At 35.8% G+C, this 23,930-nt stretch overlaps 1 protein-coding gene across 3 annotated transcripts; it reads right to left on the reverse strand.

The window, feature by feature from the left end:
- Positions 1-1,582: 1,582 nt before the first annotated feature.
- On the reverse strand, positions 1,583-22,885 carry LOC114515639. 3 transcript variants are annotated; one of them, XM_028534932.1, is made up of 23 exons: positions 22,674-22,885; positions 17,526-17,615; positions 15,791-16,141; positions 13,656-13,985; positions 13,060-13,242; positions 12,540-12,638; positions 11,885-12,070; positions 11,393-11,485; positions 10,641-10,985; positions 9,838-10,026; positions 9,001-9,096; positions 8,568-8,747; positions 8,150-8,391; positions 7,823-7,934; positions 7,504-7,677; positions 7,293-7,409; positions 6,215-6,408; positions 5,138-5,260; positions 4,028-4,098; positions 3,568-3,608; positions 3,342-3,438; positions 3,119-3,218; positions 1,583-2,276 (listed from the first exon to the last, which is right to left on the reverse strand). In XM_028534932.1, the coding sequence occupies exons 1-23, from the start codon at positions 22,732-22,734 to the stop codon at positions 2,163-2,165; spliced, it is 3,588 nt and encodes a 1,195-aa protein (XP_028390733.1). In that variant the 5' UTR covers positions 22,735-22,885; the 3' UTR covers positions 1,583-2,162. The 3 variants fall into 3 exon arrangements, with proteins under 3 accessions (XP_028390733.1, XP_028390734.1, XP_028390735.1); XM_028534933.1 differs by lacking the exon at positions 22,674-22,885 and adding an exon at positions 20,680-20,907; XM_028534934.1 differs by lacking the exon at positions 22,674-22,885 and adding an exon at positions 19,878-19,959.
- Positions 22,886-23,930: the final 1,045 nt, after the last annotated feature.

Below are 23,930 nucleotides of genomic sequence, written 5' to 3' on the forward strand. Positions count from 1 at the left end.
CACTAAAAACTTTGGTAAAAAAAGAAGCTTTCATGCATTTTAAAACCATAATGTACTCTAACTTTCGGTATTTCTTCCTTCGATTTTCTCTATCATTAATACTTTCGGAACACTGGAGCGGGAAATAAAGTTTACATTTTCCTCAGTCATTTTCTGCTGTTTGTAGCTTCGTCGATCTTTTGTATCCGTTACTTTGTTAAGACGAAAATTGACCAGGCCAAGTTCGTCTGCCGTTGTTGATGATATTAGATGACGGTTGTTTGTCGTTTCTGCGACGTAAAAAGTTTCCACTGTAACTCGACGTCGAGTCTTAATAGTTTTCTCAAACTTGCCGATAAATTTTCCTGGTTTGCTATAGCAGTATACGCAAACGCTTTCATGTTCGTTTTTCTTCGTTTCCCTATATTTGAGATTACTTCGGTCGATGACGTTGATTGTTGCGCCTGTGTCTACGGTAGTTTTGAACGATCGTCCGCACATTTTAACATTGACTTTGGGGGTCTTGTCATTAGAAACTCGGTTTAGATAAATATTCTTTGTCAGACCTGTCAACTGTCCGTCTCGTTTTGAACTTCGTTTAGTGGATTTAATGGCCGTTTGCTGTTCTATTTCAATTTCTTTTCATGTTAAAATGTGCGCTTGAAATGAAACGTATTATCTCTATCATATTCGCCTGTCTCTAACTGGCAATCAGTTCTATTGTTATTGTCTAGCTTGTGCTCCCGAACTGTCCGTTTGTGATATACAGGGTGAGTAAAAAAAACTGACACTAATTTCAAATTAGTCGCATAGTGGCTGTAATGTGGCAGAAGTTGCTTAAAATATTTCATAGGTATACGAAGCATATCTCGAAGCATATATTCTTCGATTGACTCAGTGCGAAGTTTCTTGCGTTGCTCCTCTTCATGTTCAGAAAAAACTTCTTGTGCACAAGTTAGACAATATCCAACACTTTTCTGAGGAATCCATCCGGTTGGTGATTCTTCTAACTCAGCCAAACTACACTCAGCTCGTTTGCAAACAAACGAAGAACACGTTATACAAGTATATTTCGTTGATGTTTTACAATAAACACAAGGTTCCTCCATTTTGTCTGTTCTCTACAAAAATTGCGGCGCGAATTATTTCGCGCAATAAATATCCAACATCCTCATTGGTTCAATATATTTTAACATCATTTACCTAATTATTTATTAGCTTCGTCTGAATTATAATTGTCGATTATTCGTCGTTTAATTTGAAGACGAATTTTCGTTGCATTATCCGTCCAAGCTGGACGAATAATGCGAGTTAGACAAAATTAATTTAATTCAAACTGTCGAATTCAATCAAGTTAAACGACGCATTTCTGTCGAATTTAAAAAATAGAAGCAATTAAATTCGTCTGAATTATATTCGACAGAAACGCGTCGTTTAGCACCTGCCTCTGGGCTAGTTTTTTTGAGATTCAAGCAATAACACGAGCCCTTATAGAAACTTTTGGCAAAGCTTCGAAATGGCTATTCCGATTTAACTTGACGATGACCGTCGTTATTTTGCGGTAGATATTATATACAAAACACTTGTCATAAAACGTCATAAATTTATTATAATCTTTTCGAAGGAATTGCATTACAAGTGTACATAGATATTGTCTACTGATAATATGAATGTATTTTTAATAAGGCTTACATAAACTATACGTATGAACGTGGTTGGGGTATCTGCGAAGATTTGCGTTTGTATAAAATTCGAAGTATTCCAGACAACACTATGATGTGTTTCATGATATTTAAAACATTTGTAACTTGATAACGGCAATTCCGTTATGTTGCTAAATTGCTGAGTTCTAAACTCAAGAAAAGGTACAAGTGATGACAAATCTTTGAGATTATATTCAGTAAAAGTTGCTCAAGGGTGACTTTGGTCGTTGTGCTAAAGACTTTTTCAATACTATTAAAGAAATGCGTAAGTCTCGTTCAATTTTTTTCTTTGGGGCAAATATTCGAGAAAATTTTGGTTTACATTGCGCATTGGAAAAAAGTCGTAGCTACATTTAACGAGGTGATTTAATTTGCGATTATTGCAACACTGTGGAAGGGTTCTTGGAAACACAAAACAAAATGACCCATGAACAAAGACTGTATCCAAGGTTCCAGCCTATGTCCTTGTTGTGAATTTTATTAAGCAGTAGTGTATCTTATTGATCCGTCTTTGTTTGATCCGTTGTTTCGTCCAATTGCACTTCTCAGTGAACCTTCGTCTGCTATTTCGTTAGCAATATTTATGTAGGATTTCTGAAACGGTGAGATTAAATTTTCATGTTATGCACCAGTCAGGCACATTGTGGGGAAATGCGAAATCTTATATATGAAGTTCTAAAGTATTAATTAATAATAACTTTTAAAAGAAGCGAAGACCACATAATTTTAAAATATAAACTAAAAGTACATTTTAAAGAGTAGCTTATACAATCACTACAATTTTTTCCGAAAATCCATATTGCGGCAATAGTAGGGATTTTGATGCTAGTTGATCAATAGCCTAGAAGTTTATAATAATTATCCAGAAAGCATTTTTAAAAAATTCCAGTCCGATATCTAACACTATAATTTAATTTACTTATTAATACAAATTTTGATTTCCCCTGAGTGATTTTTTTCAGCTTCTACAAATAACTACATTGGGCAAATGCGTGAAGGCAAGAATATTCGCTTGTTTATACCCAAAATTGCCGCAAAAGAAGTTCGCTTGACAGAACTGAAATATATGAATATTCACCTCCTAATTATCGTTCTAATTACGCCATTGAAAATATGAGTGTTGATGGTGACCACGTTCACACGATCGCGTTTAAATTAGAGAATTTTCGTTATAAACTGATGGACACAAATTTACTTCTTAAATATGCTAGAATAGCGACTTGAATTAAACATATTGATTCTTATGAAGATCTCAGGCAAAGTCTCAAGAATCAATACAATTTACTAATATGTCAACTTTAATAAAATGTTAATTTGTAAGGGATTCGTGCTCTGTAATTACGCTATATGACCTTGTTGATACTCATTTTGCGCTACCAACATCAATTTGAAATTTTGGCACATTATCTGCTATGGAGGGATTTATAAAATTGTACCTCATTATCCAGCAACATGTTTTTAAGCAATTCATGTATTTCCTCAAATGTTGGTCTCTCTGAAGCCTCAACCTTCCAACAGTTTGACATTATTTCGTACCTAATAAAAAGCAACCGGAAGTAAAAATCGAGATTGTCATAGTTTGCAAGAAGATAAATACGAGATTAGCCGAATACGCAACTTTTAGAAAAGAAACAAGAAACAAGGAAATGTTGCCCTTACACTTCATCAGAACAATGTTGCGGCTGTGACATGCGACAACCAGACCCCACATGGCTAACGATATTGTAAGGGGAAATGTTTTTGTAAGGCTCCTCTCCTATGAAATTTTGAAAGATACGTCAGATATTTCAAAAATAAAAATAGAACATGTGCAAACTTGTAGATGCATGTGAAATTCAACTTTGTTGTTAGACGTGCACGCACTCTGGACATGGAACACGAGTACCTAGTGTTGTGATTTCATAAAGAAGTACGCCAAAACTCCACCTATTAAAATAAGAACACAAATCGTGAGTTCCTCTAAAATTATGAAACCTATTAAAGACGAAAGAGAGAGAAGTTCACGAACAGATTTTGAGCAAGAATCTTATATCTTGAGAATTATTGGTTTCGAAAGAATGTCTCGCATGAAGGGCTTTGGATGCTATCGTGACTTCTTTAAAGATTTTGTTTTCAAAGCTGAAGCATGTTTGTCATACAATTTACTATATTATCCTGAGCAGGATTGTATCCATCGATCCTGTGAACACTGCATGAATTTGATTAGAGTGTTAGCTCGGATAATTCAAATTATTTGCAACAGTTTGTTTCGGAGAGATCTGGTAACGGTGACTGTGCATGGGGTATTCTGAGAAAAAGGCGCAAATATAAGAACATAAATTGCCATTTGCAGACTTGTAACTCACACATCACTAGCAGTTGTAAAACGACCATGAAGGAGACTTTCCAGAGCCATCCATTTTACGGGAAGCAAATTCTACAACGAAAAATACGTGTTTTCCAAAATCAAAGGGTACTTCACAAAGACGGAAATGGCACACGATTTTGTCTTGTACCAACATATTTTGCATTAGTAAGTTGAGAAAAGTTTGCAGAAAAGCTTTTTCCGTAATAACCAGAAATTTGGTCATGCTCGTTTGGCCTGTCCAAGTATGCAAATTTACGTTGCAAAAATGTAATTCTCTTCATGTAATATAATATAGAATATATACGTGCAATGTGTACGAGTCACGAGGAAATTCTTTTACTTTTTGTCAGGGAAAATAAAAATACTGCCTTAAAGTGCCTATATCACTTGTGGGATCATTACGGATTTGAATAGAGCTTGAAAAATTAGTTTATAAGTTCTACAACCCTTTTTGATATAATTCAATAATTTCGAAAATACGTCGGTTGGGGGGACTGGAACTCAGGAATGATTTGCAAACACGCCGTCTTTTGTAATGGAAGCGTGAAGAGTTTCAATGGCGATATAGTTTGCGCTTTTCAAGAAAAAAATGCGGGAACGGTGCGTTCTGTATGGCTGTAGCAACTGGGCGAGTTTTTCTCAAAATATTTTACGTTATTGGAAGATCGAAGTAAAATTACAATTTATTATATTATGTTTGACAAGAACTCGGTTCCTGAGTCCCAGGCCCCCGAGCACGACGGAAATTTAGGAAATCGTCATGTTTAGATGTAAATATTTCCGAAACTACTTAACTATATCAAAAAGGGTTTTAGAACTTATAAACTAATTTTTCAAGCTCTATTCAAATCCGTAAAGATCCCACAAGTGATATAGGCACTTTAAATATGAATGCTTAAAACAATTTATGCAATTTGTTATGCAGCAATTGTCCTTTCTAAAGATGTACGTCTGCAACTAAGAAACATTGAAATTTGGTTTTTATAAAAATCTGTAGAAGTCTCTTATGAGAATTTTGTAGACTATTTGCTAAATCACATCTCTTAAAAGCAGAATTGCATTGGAAGTTCCAAGAAAAATTGCACGGTGTCACAGGGCCATAAGTCACCTGATTGTTTCTTATGTATTCCTCAGCGCCACCAACATCTCTTGCCAAACCAAAATCAGAAACTTTTGCCAAGTTATCGTCACCAATAAGAATATTTCTTGCGGCCAAATCACGATGAACAAACTATTGAAATATATATTAAGAAATGCATTAAAAACTCTGACAACGTCACGACCACTTTCGAAATGCAGTATAACCTAAAGAATACTTTACTTGTACCCCAAAGATAGCGACACTTTAAAAACACGGACGTCACGCGTACATTTTTTAACGCTACATTCTTGCGTCGACAGCAGTCGGTGATTTGAAAACTACAACGGCAGTAGACATGCAGGATTTCACGTTCCTGCATGATTTCAAACAAGAACGGCTCTCGTCATAACGCTTCAAATAACTTCCGCGGTCGGTGTTTGTACGTAAACAAAAAACGTCGCTATCTCAACATGGCCAGAAAATTCGGACATAGTTAACATTCTACTTCCGCCTAAATTTGCATATGGTGTCAAAATAAAGCTTCGTGAGTTTATAGTAAACTGTAATGTGCACAGTACTAAACGCTAAAAATACACCTTTAGGTAGGTCGATTATAATTTGCCTTAATTGCTCGTTGCAGAGCAAGTTAATCTTAATATTTTTATATAGTATTTCAAAATGTTTTATCAATATTCGTTCTGCATTTTCAAAACAAAGTTTTGGTCATTTATCACGTTGAATACCATATAAAACGAAAACCGTAATAGCGTAGAAATAAAATAAAAATGCAGAGCCGACATAAACCTTTGCCAGCAAAATATTACCTCAGGATCTTCAATATGACACGAGTTACAAGAAACAACCAGGGCAAATAGCAAAGATGCAATGATTTTCTTAAATTTTGCAAAATTTAAGAATGCGCAATATAATTTATAGTTCTGCAAACGAATAATATTTGAACAGATATGCAAATTTGCTACGGCAATCTGCATATTCCATGTCCGCAATTTCTGGCCATGGCTAATTATAACATCATTTTCCTGTCAAAATTGTGGTGCCTAAATGGTAAGCGATCTGAAACTCGATCAGTTTTAATGTAGCTACCTTCTGGGAAGAAAGATGGATCATTCCACTTGAAATATCTGCAGCGATTTTTAGCAATTGACGATGATTTAAGGTCGACGCCAAGTTAACATACGTAAATGGAAGGTGCTCTTCTTTGCGTTCAATTCGACTGTTGATCAGTAAACTTCGTAGACTTCCACCAGGACAAAATTCCGTAATTACATGGAGCTTTCCTGAAAAAAAAATATTAAACATTTATGACATACCTTGCCTAATAACACCTTTGTCAAACAAGGCCTCCTTGACTACCGGTTCTTTTTAACCCGCAAAAGACCGCATCACATTATCTGGCAACGTATATAGCTAATGAGAATGTAATTTGTTTGTACGTTTCCTTGGAAATTGACAAAATTGAAACTAAGCCTTGAAAATCTTGAAAAAGCAGCATTTATTATTACTTATAGGCTTCAAACTTGGTAAGTAAAAATATTGATAAATACTAAGCAAAATAAATAGTATTATGTCTTGCACAAAAGATCTGAAGCTAGCACACGGCAAAAACGAATTGTCTAATTGATAACATTGTGTGTTCTTTAAAACTCAAACTGGCCGCTTGATATCCGTCAGATGTGTATGATAAGCCGACAAAACGATGCAAATTCAGAAGAAAAAATGGAGCGTCTCAACGTTATTCCATAGTTTTCCCTTTGATCGCAATACCAAAATGAACAATTGTGAATAAGTGATCAGAAGAAGCTTCACAAACACCAATTTCTGCGGTGTTAATCCCTTATTCAAAAGCCATGTGCTATTTCCGATTTGTTATTTCATAACAACCTTACCGACAAAGGCTCTTGGATGAAAACGTCATTTATACTTCATATTTTAGGCAGTTGTTATACCACATTACCACAATTGATGCATATTACCGCAATTTTTAGCGCAAAAGAGAAATTCGTTGATATATTTAGCTACCTATAGTTATAGTTTTAATCAATATTCGCTTAATAGCCAAATTCCCAAATTTTGTATGTTATTCAGCCGCAGGCTCTAGGACTCAGCAAAACTCGATTTTAATTAATTAAAGCTATGCATTGTTTTTTTTCCAATTGCTTACCTTCTATTGTACAGCCACCAATTAATTTTATGACATTAGGGTGAGGAATTTTGTTCACTTCCTTCAGTATTGTTAGTTCCGTCATCAAATCTTGGAGATCAGTCTCACTGGCACCACCTAAAATGGCCGAAAGTCAACCGTTATTCAATTTGTTTGCGACTGAATCAGGTATTGAAAACGTCATTCATATAATGGAAACAAGATTCTTTACTTTTTAACGCTTTTACAGCAACAATCTCAGGATCTCCTTTGTCAATTGTTAATAATCCTTGTTTAACAATTCCAAATTGCCCTCCTCCTAGTTTTTTGTCCAGCAACTTGAGTTTATCTGGTGCGATCTCCCAAGACTCAAGCAAAACAATATATGAAATGCTTTCCTCCACATCTAAAAGTATATCGAATCAATGATTTAATTTCGATGATGAAATTAGCTCAAATCCAACAAAAAGTTGTGTAAATTATTTAAGAAAGAAGCAATTGAAATAAGTCAAATAATTTGAATGCATCTCGCGGGAATCACATGCACTCACCTTGCTTCGCAGGCAATGCTTCAGCATTGTTACTGCACGATTGTTGTTTTGTGACCATACTATCTCTGTTGTTTGGATTGTCGACACGATTAAGATGCCAAGAGTGAAATTTCTGCAACATAGATCGGATATAATGCATTCATCAAGGTTAATTCGGTGAGGTGCGCTGAGGTATGTGACAATATTTCGAAAATTTATATTTCGCTTAACTAAACGAGCATAAAATAAGTACAGTAGAGAGCGTTATTGCGAGCTTAAAATATCTACACCGCCTGCTTGCCATATGGAGCAACGAGTCATGTTAATAATCTTGTGTAAAATTAATACCTCGATTGACTTGCTGCGCTCTCTCTGCAAGTTTCTTTTTCGTAGTTGATACAAGACCAGCAGGGCAAATATCACGACTAGTAGTGCCGCAATTGTACCACCTGCGATAGCCCCAGCGTTAGAACTTTGAGATTCAGATCGTCCAGCTGGAGCGGCAATTTCTGCCGATACAGAAGCAGAGCTGTTTCCAATGCCTACATCATTAACTGCCTGGAGTTTAATTGAGTACGCACCAATTTCATCTAAATTTCGAAACAACAACTTTAACGACGTATTACCTAATTAAGGTGCCCTTTTTCGGAGGAAAGCATCTGGGGATTTGGCTTGAATTACCCAAATATCTAAATCGTTAAAATAGGCTAATACCAAACATGCAGCGAAGCATACCATGATTTGGCAAATAAAATGCCATACTCACCTAAATTTCTTATTAAATATTGTGTTGAGGTGACGTTGACTTTCGAATATTCTTCAGAGCTCCTTTTCCAAGACAATACATAATGTTTAAATTTGCCATTTAGGTATTCAGGTCGCATCCATGATATGTAAAGAGAATTTCCTTCGACATTTACCACTACGTTTCGAGGTATGCCAGGATCTGAAAAATAAAAAGAAATATATCTTGCCAACACGAATAGAGTGAGACACATATATTATGGAGCTAAGCAAATGTTTCACGTATCACTGTTTGTCTTACAAATCAGTGTCTTACAAATTAAACTAAACAATAGAGTAAATTTCCATGCAGTATTTTTAATTCATCCATGCAGGACAAGTACATAGGCATCACATGCGTAACGAATTAAACGGCAAAAAAAAATCGTGAGAAAGGGGTTCGAGTGCATACTCACAATCTGATAAAGTAATAAATTGACCACTCAAAGTCTTTGTTTCGCATCCAGGCCCATAAAGTATTCCGTAGCTGTAATTGTACACTGTGTACGGTACTAAAATAAGACGAAAATATTCTGTGAACTGTATTTAGAAAAACATAGCATAAATCATACTTTTCAAGAAATATTGAATCAACGTTAATGAAATATTCGAAAGATAAAGTGTGACGTTCAGTCTTTGAAGATTTTGTACATGACCGTTTTGGTTGTTTAATTTTTGAACTTTTAACATTTGCATTAGCCGCGAGAATAAATATTTATATGAATTATGGAAACATGCATGAGTGTTGAAGAGAGAACGGTGGTTAAGGTTAATAATATTAATTGAAAGCAAGCCTATCGTTTTATTCAACAAGCAAACTAAATGTCTTTAAACCTTAAAACAACCATGGGCCAGTTGTATCAAGGCCAGATAGCACTATCCGGCGTTCATACAACCGGACCCATACTGTTAACACACAACTACTTTAGTCTACTTATCCAGTAAAATTATTAATATTCCGAAGTTGACCTATTCAAGAGAGATCTATTTAGTTTTGACTTATCCACAGTTTAACCTATATAAACGAGCTTGATACAACCCTCTGGGAATTATTTAACAACGCTTCCTGATTTCGCTCGAGATCATGAACATGGACCGCGGAGACGGGGCGGGGGGTTTTCTATATTTTTGGCAGCCAGAATTATTCAAATAAAGAACGTTTAGGACTCAGTTCTTACACTCTCTGAATCGCTCTGCGGGCCTTCATGAACCACTTAATTCATGCAACAAAACGTAATGTTAAGTCCACATACCCAAATCATAAACTTGGTATTCCCGCTGACTGACGTCCAATTTTTCGGTTTGTATTTGACCAACTGTAAATCGGAAAGCATTGTCTTCTGGATCATTATGGTATTCCCAAGAAAATTTTACTGAACGTCTATTTGGAAAAACGTCGACACGTATTGGCTTTGTTACTCCTGACGTTGGGCAACTGTGAGCTGCAAAGTATAATTTTGAAATCATTTGTTTCATTAATTGCTATAATTAATTTGCTGAAATCGCTGTCCATACCACTGATAGGAGTCGGGGATTGGATAATAGGAAACCAGTTTTTATGCAACATTTGCCGCGAATGTGCCAGGTGTATAGTGATTTTATAGAACCTAGACCTTTAAAGAATATAAATCGCATTGTCGTTATATTTAAGTTTAGATATATACAGTAATTAGCCGTGTTAGCCGTTAGGCAATTCTTGTCTTTCCCAATTACAACCATACCTTCTGCAACAATATCACAGGGTCCATTCCAATAGATTTTAAATCGGTGCAAATCGTATACTTAATAGATTAGCGGTTTTATGCCATGCAGCATATATTAGACTAATACAATGCCCAAATTAATTTTTCATTTCAAAGTTGCATGTAGAAGAAGACATGTCATAGTTTGATTGAGAATGAAACATAATTGCTATATTCATTATATACACATTGCTATATTCTTCAGGCATCATGTTACAACCAGGATTTAACGAGGGCGATAATTACCTCTGTGATAAAGAAAGAAACTATTCTTTCTATTGGTTAATCTAGGACAAGATAACGGTTTAATTTACCTGTTTGAAAAGTGTGATTTATGGTTAGTGGGGATGAAGTTTTCATTAAGCAACAATGGTTCAACACAACGCAAAGGTATTTGTAAGGAAATTTGTCTCGATCTCGCGGATTATCAAACAACACGGCTTTCCATGTACCACTTCGGCTGCCATCGCTGTTAGTCCAGTCAAAGTGAGTTGTATTCAAAGTGATATTGTTGCCGTTTCTACTTATTCTGACCCAGCGGATCTTTGTTCTATTATTTCCTTCCCCAGTGCATGTTATATCCACTTTACCAAATCCAGTGAAATTATTGGCGACTAATTGCGAACTGATCGTCTGAATACGAATGTATGGTCCAAGTCCTTTGTATGAAGATAAAAGAGGAAAGGAATATATTTAAAGTGGAAGTCGAGTCCCTATTTAAATAAGCGGGTTGTTTACATTCTGAGCTTCAAGTGCTTTAAAAAAATACGATGTGGCTGTGCTGCATGCCTATATATAGATATATAACAATTAATACTAGGTTTCGCTACGTCTCTACTGAATGGATATAAACAAAAGCGAACGTTCGGATAGATTCAAAACATGCAAAATATGGGCAAATTTTACATCTCAGGAGCAGAACCAGATGCGCATCTCACATTTTTGTGCAGAACTGACTTGACTTTCACTTTAAAGCTGTAAATATTGATACCCACAATGCTAAACGGAGTCATGCAAAATAAAAAATACATACATATTTTTAATACAATAATTACTTTAGACAAACCTTTTTCAGTTGTAGCTGAGATTGGTTTCGAACTATTACTAGTCCCAACGTGATTTACACAACGCACGTTGACATCATATGAAGTATAGCCAACTAAAAATGGTAAGAAAGGTTTTTAAATTAATATGTATCACTTATCAAAATGTGTTTAAGAAAAATAGTTAAAGAAGAGTTTCGTTTTAAGCTAATCGACACATTTGTCTACATTGAATATTTCTTAAGCTCATCCAATCAGAATGCCTAAAATTTTAATACTTCATGTGAAATGGTAAATAATGTATCATTTTACCGGAAGTAGTCAATATTTAGGCATTCTGATTAAGATACTAAAAATGTAAACAAAATTGCTGATTGGTCTAAAACGCAACTCCTCCTTGTCGCTATAGTCAGTCAGAAAGTGTCGTGTTGTAGAAAAATATACTGTTATGATGTGACATGAAAGTTTATTTTCAAAATTTATCTCACAGGGTGCTGAATACCATTCAAACTTACGTAAGTTTTCTATAATGAGATTTGTGGAGGTGACATTTCTCTCTGCGTATTTCTCTCCCAAACCAGTTTTTTTCCACAGTACTGTGTAATGCTGGAATATACCATTTGTATATTTTGGCGGCTCCCATGTTACGTTGAGTGCATTCGCTTTGACCGCCAATGAAATATTTCGAGCCTCGCTAGGTACTATAAGAAAGTTGCAAAATTTATGTATTTCAAAAGAACAACTGCATTTTCTTGCAAGTTTTAAAAATTGCGCTGTTTAAGAAGGCCTTTAGTGCATGCATGAAGAAATTTTGGTGTACGCGCCAGTTTCATTGAATGGCATATAAAACGATTAGGCCAAGCGTCGTAGCTTACACTATTCCTGCACGCTCTTATATAGATTTGGTACGGATACAGAGCCGTAGCTACAAGCTTAATTGGGAAGGGGGTGTATACTCATAAATGCATCTTTTGCCCGACGGATTTCATTTGTACGCTATAGTTCCTGCAGTAGATAAACATGAATGTATGAATACACACCCACCCCAATTAAGCGGTCTAGCTACGGTGCTGTAGGGATATAATTGGTAGGAATGAAATTCAGTAATGTAAGTGCTTGAAGTACGTCGTTCTAGCACAGGATGTAAAAATAAAAAAAATATTTACTTACTGTCGGGCAGTGTTCGGAATTTACCGACACTATCTAAAGGTAATTTGCAATCATCTCCATATCGAATGTTGTATTTGTATATGTACCATTTAAATGGAACTAAAAATTATAAAATACGGCCTATAAATTATAATAAACGGTGACCCGCAATTTTAGATCGCACTACAAGTAAGGCGCAACTTTCTACAAAAACGATGAGGTCAGTTCAGCTATACGGCATCGCTTGTGTTTATGCATGGCAATGTAGGCTGATCTGATTCAAAAATATCACCCATGCAAGTTCTTCATATTTCGATCGGATTCCTCTGAACATAATGAACATTTTATATAAACAGTCATAATAATTATGGACATAGCGTGCTACGTCCATAATTATGGACATTACGTGTGATTATGCAGAAAACGTCAAGAGGCATGGGATGGGTATACACAACATTTTCCTTCACTGAACAGTTGTGGAAAGAATGGGACAGGCAATTTAGGAATAATTATATAGCAGAAAATTCGTATCCATACGCACCTAATCCACGGAATACGTATTCTCGAGTTGTAATATTTAACTCCTTTATAGCAAAGTTTTCAACTTGAAATATAAAACCTTTATCTTTAGGATCAGGGTCGTAAATCCAAGTTAATCTAACTGAACGCTTTGACGGAATAGGCGTTACTCTTACATGAAGAAATTTATGAAGAAATGGGCAATCTGTAATGTAAAAATAAAAGTTGAATGAACTACAATTGTTTCAACACCTACATAAATTATATACACTGAATCCTCAGGCTGGGGCCTATTTATATGAACCGCTTAAATTAGCATGCATGTTCAACAGGGCGGGAGATGATTTTGAGGTATTGAAATAGAGCTTGATCCTGGCGGTAGTGTGTGATCCCAAAAATAGCATGTGCCTGTTTCGAACTATCAGAACTCAGACGCCTGACTTAGCGAAAAGTCGAGATCGGCCTTCCTTGCTTGCTCAAATGCGAGGACCAGGATAAGAAAAAGAATGTATTCAACGGATATTTATCATCCCAAAAAATATCTTGTTTTGTTTCTAAGAAGGGAAAGTGGGGGATTCTTAGCATTCTTTGTTATCATAAGTAAGATGTGGCAATTACCCTTGGCCGGTCGGGAATAGGGAATTTTGAGGCTTTTAATTTGCCTTTCACAGCATTTGTTTTCCACGACACACTGGTAAACGTAAGTCTCTGTCATGTTTTTCGGCTGGTACAACAACCAGGCCTGCCATACTTTTGCCTGAACAAAATTAGAACCGGTTGAATTTACAGTCTCGTTTTTGCCGTTGGAATCAGCGGTTACTATCCAATAAACCCTAGTGTAATTATCTCCCTGGCCATTGCAATGTACATGAACTTTGCCGAAACCATTATACTTTTTTCCAACTAATGTTGTGTCTATTCCATAGATGCTTAAAGTTGACTTGGTATCTAAAAAACGTAAACAATTCTGTGAGAGAAGTAGAATAATAAGGGAGATGAGATATGAAGAAGACAAATTATTGCGTTTTCGGTAACTCATTCGCTTTTCCACTAAAATTTTACACTACTGTTTAAAAGAAACAACTATACTGTCCCATGCACGGCTTGGGAAAAACTCCCCCAGATAATTTTTGATGTATGCCCCTGAGGCCGGTTGTTCAAAAGGCGTTAGTTTAACGGTAGTTAAGCCAATGTTTAAAAACACTCTTATGACATCTTGTGAATGACTGGAACTACATCTTATGCATTATAAATATATTATGTTCTTCCAATAAAAATTCAACTATTTACAACGAAATAATTATTTTAGCACTGTTGTTCATTAAATAGTGATAATTTTGTTTCAAAACTGCCTTTCGAACAACCGGCCCCTCATGGGTAGGGCTGTATAGGGCTGAAAAATTCAACTTCACAGCTATATGTAAACTATATAGCGTTAGACTAGGGGGAAGTTGCTGTGGGATGTCCAAATTTTCTGAGTTCTGCCTTATCGAACATTTGTATGGGATGGCGGGTACAATTTAGGATTATATAACGAGTTACCAATTTTGGCAGAATTGGACGATCTGCCGGGAGGAACCAATTTGGCATAATTATGTGCAAATAATTCCGAGGTGTTCCCATCAACATCGCAAGATTATTTTTTTATTATTAGCATGATAAAATCTTAATTTTTGGGGCGCTTCGACGCTATATAGGTCGAGTTCTTTCAGAATATAATTGTTAATGCATGCATGATAGTTTCTTGTCAAAACACAATTCTATCAGATTTTTTTGCAATATTTTGTATTTTTGGAACAATATAAGCCCCGTTTACATTACACTAAATTCATTTGCACGGCACGGTTAAAATGGGTACCCGTGCCCAATTTATTTTTGCTCAGGCTACCAAAACAAAGGCTGAGCACGAATAAAATGGTACTGGTACCCATCCATTTGAGGCGCGCCGTAACAATAAGTCGAGTGTAGCGTAAATGGGGGTTATACCAATTTTCGTTTCCACTTCGGCCTGTTTACTAACTCAGGCCGTTACTGGAAGCCTAATTGAGGGAGTGCTTATTCGTATAATTTTACTCCTCTTTTGCTCGACTGATTTATTTCGTACACTATTATCCTATGATATTCAAACATGCAGGAATATATTTTACTGAATACAACCATCCCCCCTCCCTCCCCCCCCCACGATAGTTAAGCGGTCTGGCTACGATTCTGTGCTGATTACATGACTGCCTAGCTTGCAGAAAAAATTAATAATTTCGACAATTTTGTTTATTGTAGGAAAATCATTAACTGTTTCTACTGTGTACAGTGCAATTTTTATTAAAATATAACTTCACTCTTCTCAACACATCCGCGTCCAGTGATTTAATCATGCTAACAATAAATAAAGGCCCAGGATAAAAGACGCATTTTGGTCGCGTCGAATGCAAGTCGAACAATAGATAATGAAATGGTAATGAAGCTTAACTATCCATTGCTTGAATTGAATTGGACGGCGACCAAAATGAGACGTATAACCCAGTTCAAAGAAGCATTGCTGCATGTATACCAAAACCAAACGTCCAAACGGTATAATGTTGCAAAGAGACATGCAAACGAAACCCTGATGGATTGCATGGTATTAAGAAATATTTCTTTGTTTTTGAAGGCTTCTTTCTAACCTTAACCTATAACCTACTATAAAAAAATCTAAGAAAAATACTGCAAGAATGAAAATCGTGCATTTTTTTATTATATCCTATTTTGTAACTTACTATTCGTCGTTGGTGTTGCTGTAGTAGGTTGCATTAAATTCACCGTAACAGAATTTGAATTGAATTTCACGCAGCATTTTGTGATTGCAACACATCGATAAGAATATGGAAAATTTTCTACTGAAGGCGAAGGGGTGTCTTTCAATGTAGCTAGCCGGCCGAGACCAGAGGCAGAGCGATTAAAATGTGTACTATTCAGCATTTTTGTTTCACCAGCACGGTTCAATCTGTCCCAACGAATGTTTTTCACATCTGAAGATGTCTTGCATTCCAGTGTTATAGGATCAGGGGGCGAATAAGTTGTACTTCCTGTAATCGTAACCATTGGAAACTGCGAGGGAAAACCGCAGGCTAGAAAACAAACGTACAGGTGTTATAAATTTGAATAAAGTTGTAGAAATCATGGTCTAGGGTCAATCAAAGTGAATTAAGGCAAATAACTCCACCTGGTTGGGAATAAAATATCATAAATGATACCATTCATGGTTATAATCACGTTATCATGATCAGTGGCTTAGCCAACATGAAGATTTTGTGCCGCTATTTTAGTTCTAGAAACAGGACCGTAGCTAGCCAGCTTAGTTGGGGGGAGGGGGGGTGTATTTAACAATTATTCGCCGAATACATGGTGATTATCGGGGACTATTCCCCCATAATCGCTAAGCGTAAGACGAATAATTGTTTTAGTATTTTCGCACAAGTAAATTGACACAAGAACTGCATTTGTTCGTTTATCTCTTTGTAAGAAACGTCCACAAAACGGCTAGCCGCGATTTTGCAATTTCGGTTTTGCTATATACCTTGCGCCGGTTGTTTAAAGCTCGGTTATCGCTAACCGTGGGTTAATTTTTAAATCCATTGTTTTAGTTTATGTGCTTACGAACCATTGTTCGCTTTAAAACGTTAGAAAATATCACTTCTATTTAACCAGAAAATACCTTTTATAAATATTAAACTTTTATAAACAAGCGATGAAAGAAGTTGATGTAAAAATTTGCGTTAACCCTGGGTTAAGTTAAACGTCTTTTGAACAACTGGCCCCCGAAGGTGAATATAACTGACAGCATAACACGTCAAACTTGACCAATCAATATGTAAGATTTGTTATATTCACAGTTGCAAAAATACTAAATTCATATATTCATGCCTTTCTACAGCAAGAACATTAGCGAACAAAAAAATCAGTCGGAAATAAGATGAGTTTATGAATATAACGCCCCCCAATTAAGCTTCTAGCTACGGCCCTGTTTAGAAATTTATTATTTTCACAGTCAATGAATACCAAAATATTAGCACCAAATATAATTTATATCCTTAGGCTGGCCACTCTACTGACCATGATGAAGGAAATATTTGTGAAATTATTTCTAAACAGAATTTGATTCTTCATTGTCAGAGTGATTAGGCCCTCTGGGTTTTACGATCCTGCAGACCCAGTAGAGAAAAAATGATGATTTTTGTACTAGGCTGGCGCCAGTACTGAAAACTATCCTAACCAGATTCAGGCAATGTGACACAAAACGGCATTCTCCTTGGAAGAATTTGATTAGCACAATTTTAGCTTACATAATGATTAGTATACAATTTTTTCATACATACTATACATACATGCTTCGAGAACAGCAGCAGAGGTAAATTCATAAATCCTTAAAGTGTTATTTTGATTTTATGTTTGCATGCAAGAAAAAAAAAGTATTAAATAATTATATTGTATATTTTTAAAACTGGCACGCACCTGGATTTCTTACGCACATCTGTACGCCTTTGGGAAATAGAATTGTAACAACGACAAAAAGCGTAGTCCAATGTTCCACCCCCATGTCAACTAAATGGAAAATAGTCCTGCTTTCAGCTATGAAGTCGCCTATATCTGGTTGGTAATTAGGAAAAATGAAGCATGTTAAAATTAAAAATTTCAGTATATAAGTGCGAAATATATAGCGTCAAGGGAATGTAATTGCTTATGTATGACGAGCCTTTTTCTTCGTTTTATAAAATTTGCTTCAAGCCTCCCTTAGAAATCGACAATATAAACATAACGAGTTAGCTATATCTATATTGTCTACTCAATTATAGAACGCCTACCAGTACATCGAACGTGGGCGGCTATCTAATGAATTATCTTATATTATTTTTAAAACTGGGAATTAATTGTGCTGTTTTTTGAAATACAAAGGGTGTATTAAACATGCGTGTGCTGTTTTTTGAAATACACAGGGTGTATAAAAAATCGCAATAATTCCCCCGGGGCCTATAAGGTCTTATGATATTATCTTATTGCAGCCTTTTTTATACATTAGCATCAAATGTGGTACAAAAACTGCCTTGATATAGACAAAAACACTTCTTGACGTTCCGACCTGAGCGCCTTCGTTAGGAGAGTCAGTTTTTTATACAACCTGTAGTGCATGTAGTTTGAGGGTTTTCACAACTAACTCATATAACTGTCCTCATAGGGGGGTAGCAATGACAAAAGAGAGAGGCAAAGAACTTTTGAAAAGAATGCTTAATTATCTGATCCCTCTCCCCCTCATGTCATTTCGAAGGAATTTCCTTCAATTGTGGAAACCTTGGTTTTTACGGATCATTAAAATGCGGCCTACATAAAAATATTGCTTATATTCGTCCCCGGTGTGATTATGATAAAGTAGAAACTGTATTATCCAAAATAGACTTCCGAGAAAGGGTACTTTCATATCAGTACAACATGAAGTACACGTCATAATCGTAGCATAAATTCTTAATAATTTGAATTATATATTTGAAAAACGCCAGACAAGGCACTTCAATGTGTTGACGAAACTAATGCCCAGTCATCTATACGCTTCCGCTCCGACGTTTCGTCCAGCCTAACCCGTCGGAAATGGCGGGTTCTAGAAGTGTCCTAACTTTTTCAGTTATTATTATAACTAACTTATTAATATAATAAAAAGTGATATAGGATTGCTTTTTTCAAGAACAATTTCGCACTGATGTGTTGAATTTAACATGTAGCCTACACATATAATATATAATTATACAAATATCAAACTATATGTAAATAATCATAGCCACGAAAATCTTGTGATATCTGCATGCGTATAACGTTGAACAGCTTCATCACACTCAAGGCCACACACACCGGTAGACATGATCAGTACAGGCAACGCGATTTTTATGAATTTTTCAGTTTTCTAAAGCGGGAAAAACTTTGACAGTGTTCGTAATTACTGAATACATGACAGTACATCTTGACTTAGAATTGAATTTATTTGCTTATACAATAACTACTGCCTTTTTTATCGGTACTTCATGTTGTATACACGTTGCAAGTAGTTAATAAGTTTTCCTCCCAAATGATAAAATTATAGCTTTGAGTAAGTGTATGTCTATATAAGGTCTGTTTCAGACGTCTTGCTTTAATGCGCTGCGATGATATTTGGCCTTTCCTCGCCGCGTGCCAATGTTATATTGTTCATGTGTTTTAAGATTGTGCAGGATGTTTATTCAGACAGCCATAAAATTGATATATATGTTTCTAACATTACACACATTACAAATACAATATAGAGAGAAAAAGTTTGTAATGATAATTTCCCATTTTATCCCACGTAGCTACCGTTTTTTATAAGGTTGGTACGCATGCATGCACGCACGCAAGTAAATTTAAAAAAAACTCTCGGCTATATAGCTATATGTAATAAGGAAACAACATAAAAAATACATTATATGTATATAGGCTATATACCCTAACTTTTTAATATAAATTGGCTCCGCTATAATTATATAGCCTAAGCTGATATATAGCCTGAGGTATAAGCTTGGTAATAAATGTATTTTAGTTAGATTTTTTAGCATTTTCTTGCGCATGAGGATTTGCCAGTAATCTGGTATTAATATAGCTAATATATTCGGACATCCTTAAGAGATTAATAACAAGAAGCTGATTGCTCCAGCTTTGTTATCTCCCGTTTTATGCTAAAGAATATAATATAACTTTACAGTTTACGATTAGTATTACAAAGTTGAGTTTACCTTAAATATAGCTAAAAAGAATAGATATTTATATAAATATATAAATAAAAAGTCGTTATATTTTGTATCTGACCTGTGTAACTCAGAGAGACCGTTTTAATATGCGCTGCTTCACAAAGTGTTTTTGGGTATGTTATCTGGAGACATATTTCGCCTTGTCGCTTTATGGGTAACCGGTTTCCTTTAAGTCAAGGCCCCGTTGCGTTTCTGTTGAATATACGTATTGAAATTCAATACGTCATCTTGATTTATGGCAGTTTAACATTTTGACATGGTGTTTACGTCTGTGTCATGATATAGACGCGTTAGTCGTGCACTCGATGCTACACGAGCATTACTGATTCGTCATCGACGCAGGATCATGTCAAAATTTGAAGATATTGCCCAAAAAAATGGTAAGAAAAACCTTAATTCGGTAAAGCCACGGAATCTCGTTATAGCCGTGACATCCATCAGGTCCCATTTTTGACACACACTCAATGCGACATATAATATCGCAGATTTGTTATTTATTTAACTATGTATGTATATTATTAACGCTGCATATAGACAGCCGTTCAACCCATTTAACTTCCCTTGCGCGTTAATAAGACATTCGCCAGGAAGTGCTAAAATATAAAGTGCAATTAAGCCAACTGCCCTAGTACATATACACAACGAGATTCACTGGCCAATATTGTACAAGAAAATCTCTAGTCATAGTTAAAAATCTAGCACAGAGGTTTAATAATTTAATGTTTACCAAAGGCCAGATCATTACAGAATTAATGATGACTTGTGGCGATATTTCGTAACAAGATTTCACAAGCATATAATGCTGATATAAAAATGATATTGTCTTCTTACGAACGAATATATACCAAGTAAACATTTACCTTCAAATATCACCAACACTTCCTCCTAGTGCGAGTGGTTCAGTTTTATAGTGGTTCAGTTTATTTCAGACAAAATTTGTTTTGAAACATATATCTTTAATATACCAAGTTTAGTGATCTTTCGTTTATGAAAACATTGCTAAAAACGTATGCGAGGTCATAACATACAATGACCCACATTTGAAGTTGTGAGGAGAAAGTCAATGAAACGTAAAATTATACAGTGCCCTATGCATAATAATAGCATGACGCATTTGTGTGGGAGGAAGTTAATGTTTCCAGCATTTTATATACATCCTAGTTTGACAAACATTGACAGTCTTGTCACCGCTGTCATTCGAAGATGATATGAAATCATGTCGGCCCTGCGTTCACACTGAGATTAACGGCGGAAAAGGGCACAAAAATTGGCCAAATTTAACAAAACAGGTCAACCCTCGGCAAGTTTAGAAATCAAAAAGTGAACGGTACTGTGTAAAATTAAATACTTATATTTCCGCCGGGACTTGATGACGGATTTTCAATATCAATTATCAAACAACGAGCAATTTTAGGGCAATAGAAAATACTATGAGGTGTATAGCGTTTTCCTACAACTGGTAATTCGGGCTAGACGCTTCAGCCCAGTTTACGCTACACTCAGTTTTTGATCTGGACGCCACGGCTAAAATGCATGGGTACCCGTAACAATTTCATCCGTTCTCCACCTTTCGTATTGGTAGCCCGCTCACTAAAAAACGGGGCACGGGCACCAAATTTAGCTGTGCCAGTGTGCCGTGCCTGAGCTATAATATAAATGGAGAGAGCAACCATAGATACAGCAATTTGAAGCTTGAATTTGCTGCGGCTGCCATCTGTGACCACCTTGAGGGGTGAACTATAGGGAAAATGTGATATTTTCCGCTGTTTGAAATGGTATGTTTGATTTGATTTAGTCCTCTACCTCGCATTAACAAGACAAAAACGGCGGAAAATATCACATTTTCCATATAGTTCACCCCTCAAGGTGGTCACAGTAAGATGGCAGCCGCAGCAAATTCCGGCTTCAATTTCTGTATCTATGGTTGCTCTCTCCACCCATATTATAGCTCAGTGGTGCCGTGCTGATAAAAAATTGAGTGCATGTAAAAGCGATTTTCTCATATATCACCGACGGTCGGTGGCAGATGATTGAGATACAGACTTAAGGTGATTATATATATATAGACATATATTGCGCGTTACCGTTGACGGTCGCTTTAAAGGGATCTTACAGGTTCATGCATGCAGCCAATGCACTGACGTCAGAATCATTAAAAGTTGTCCTCCAGATGTTTCCATGCATGTTTCAAAAAAAAAAATCGTTATGCAAGCCGTGAATGTTTATTTAGCGGTCAAAAGCAGTTAATAAAAAAGCAAATTTCCTCACACTAGTAGATATTTCTGTGTATTTTGTACAAAATTTTACGTTTTTGCAAAATTTATTTACGTTAATTTTTTCCCCAGATACCTAATGCGACGTCATGTGCAAATGGTCTATATACTGGGAACAAGAATGATTGCAATGGAAATTTCCATTTTACGTTCAGTAAAATGGAAATTTTTATTTGATACTGCATATATGATCAAAAACAACTGTGTGTGTGATCAAAAGCAACAAGGTGTTGTATAAAATAAAATCATGATCGATTTACTGTGCATGCTCTCAAATTTGCATTTGACAAATTTCGATGACATTAAATCTCTCGAAAGTTTAAAATATACATATAATTTTGTTTTAACCTGAGCGCAATCTCCTGTCCGAACGAATACTTTCATGAAGTTGGTAACAGTAACTTAACGCAGAACTTTTCTCGCTCGTATGAAGCTCCGGATCTAAGGATAGTTCACGATGTGTCTAGAAAAACTTTCTCGCCTGATTCAAATAAGACACATAAGAGGCGCAGACGTAAAGACGTCGAATTTTGTCAACCAATAACAATAATCACAACATGCGGTTTTACAATGAATCTTACCGCTATTTATCATAATAGGAAGACGTATAAAACGTTCACTCCAGCAGCTCCGAAATCCCATACAATAGTGTTTGTAATGTTAGAATTCTCGTTATCTTACGATTGTTCAAAAATATTACATCCTGATGCCAATAATTTATAAGCTATAACACGTCATTCGTCGTCAGTTATTGCTGATCGATACGATAGCGATCACCGATGATTGCGCGATATACGAGAACTACGCCTATAAATATCAAAGACGATTAAATTCCCGAGATTATTTAAGATGTATATTTTTCGTATCAAGAGATAATTTACAGTGGAAGAAATTTAGCTTCGCAGGTCTTAATTACGACAGTATATCAAGACTCGGAATGACACCGCAGAAATTGGTGTTTAAGACGTTTAAACCCGAAAATCTTTATTGCATGGGTTCACAATTCACAGAAGGCAATCTTTTTCGAATTAGCTGCATGTATACGTATTGACTCAGCAATGAGTATAAAAGGAAACGTCCGCGCGGCGCTTTTTTTTTCTTTAAATCCTAGGTTTCTACTATTGCATGATTCATACTGGATTCCGCTCGGTTAAAATCTATTGGGCTGACAAGCTAGACCCTTTATAAATTTAGTAGATCTTTCGAAAAATTCACTTTTCGCAATGAAAAGAATTCATATATACGCACATAAAGCAAGGTCTGATTCAAAATTTAAGAACGGGGAATCCATTGCATCATTTTCCGAAAACAAAGGTTTTTGTGCGCTTGTGACGAGCCAACTTCTTAGGGCAAGGCTTGTATGCTTAGCTTTTAAACACTACGTTAAATTTCTGACGTACACATCCTGCATGTAGACATATATCTTGCGAAGAAGAGATCCTTTATCAATTTATTGATCGTGGGAAGTATACGAACATTAAAAGTTCTTTAATAACGAGGGGGCGCGATTCTTGACAAACAATGTTAATTGCATTTCAAAGGCGGCGAGGCACAGTTTACACTATACTAAATTGCTTTCGAAGCAGGCTAAATTTAGTAGCAAAGGCAGTGAAAATTTTTTTGTCACAGATTGAAAAATGTCGGATCTATCATATTAAGAAACCATTTGCTACAAACAAGTCATTGCTTCCTAATTTAAGGAAAACGAAATGTGTATGTTAAGCGAATTGGATATCTGTAGTGTAAACAGGGACGAAATCCCCGTTTAGACGGAATTGGTTTCGCTAGACATGACAACAGACTATATTTAAGGTTCGTGTTAATTATAATACAACTCT

Source organism: Dendronephthya gigantea, unplaced genomic scaffold (assembly GCF_004324835.1).
Source record: "Dendronephthya gigantea isolate DGI-Jeju-01 unplaced genomic scaffold, DenGig_1.0 000004F, whole genome shotgun sequence".
NCBI classification, from domain to species: domain Eukaryota; kingdom Metazoa; phylum Cnidaria; class Anthozoa; order Malacalcyonacea; family Nephtheidae; genus Dendronephthya; species Dendronephthya gigantea.

Coding starts and splice junctions, on each gene's coding strand:
- LOC114515639 (XM_028534932.1), bottom strand. CDS start 22,734: ATGGGATTTCGGAGCTGCTGGAGTGAACGTTTTATACGTCTTCCTATT. Junction 10,027..10,640: donor AAATCACACTTTTCAAACAG/GTAAATTAAACC, acceptor TATACTTTGCAG/CTCACAGTTGCCCAACGTCA. Junction 8,392..8,567: donor ATATTTAATAAGAAATTTAG/GTGAGTATGGCA, acceptor TTCGAAATTTAG/ATGAAATTGGTGCGTACTCA.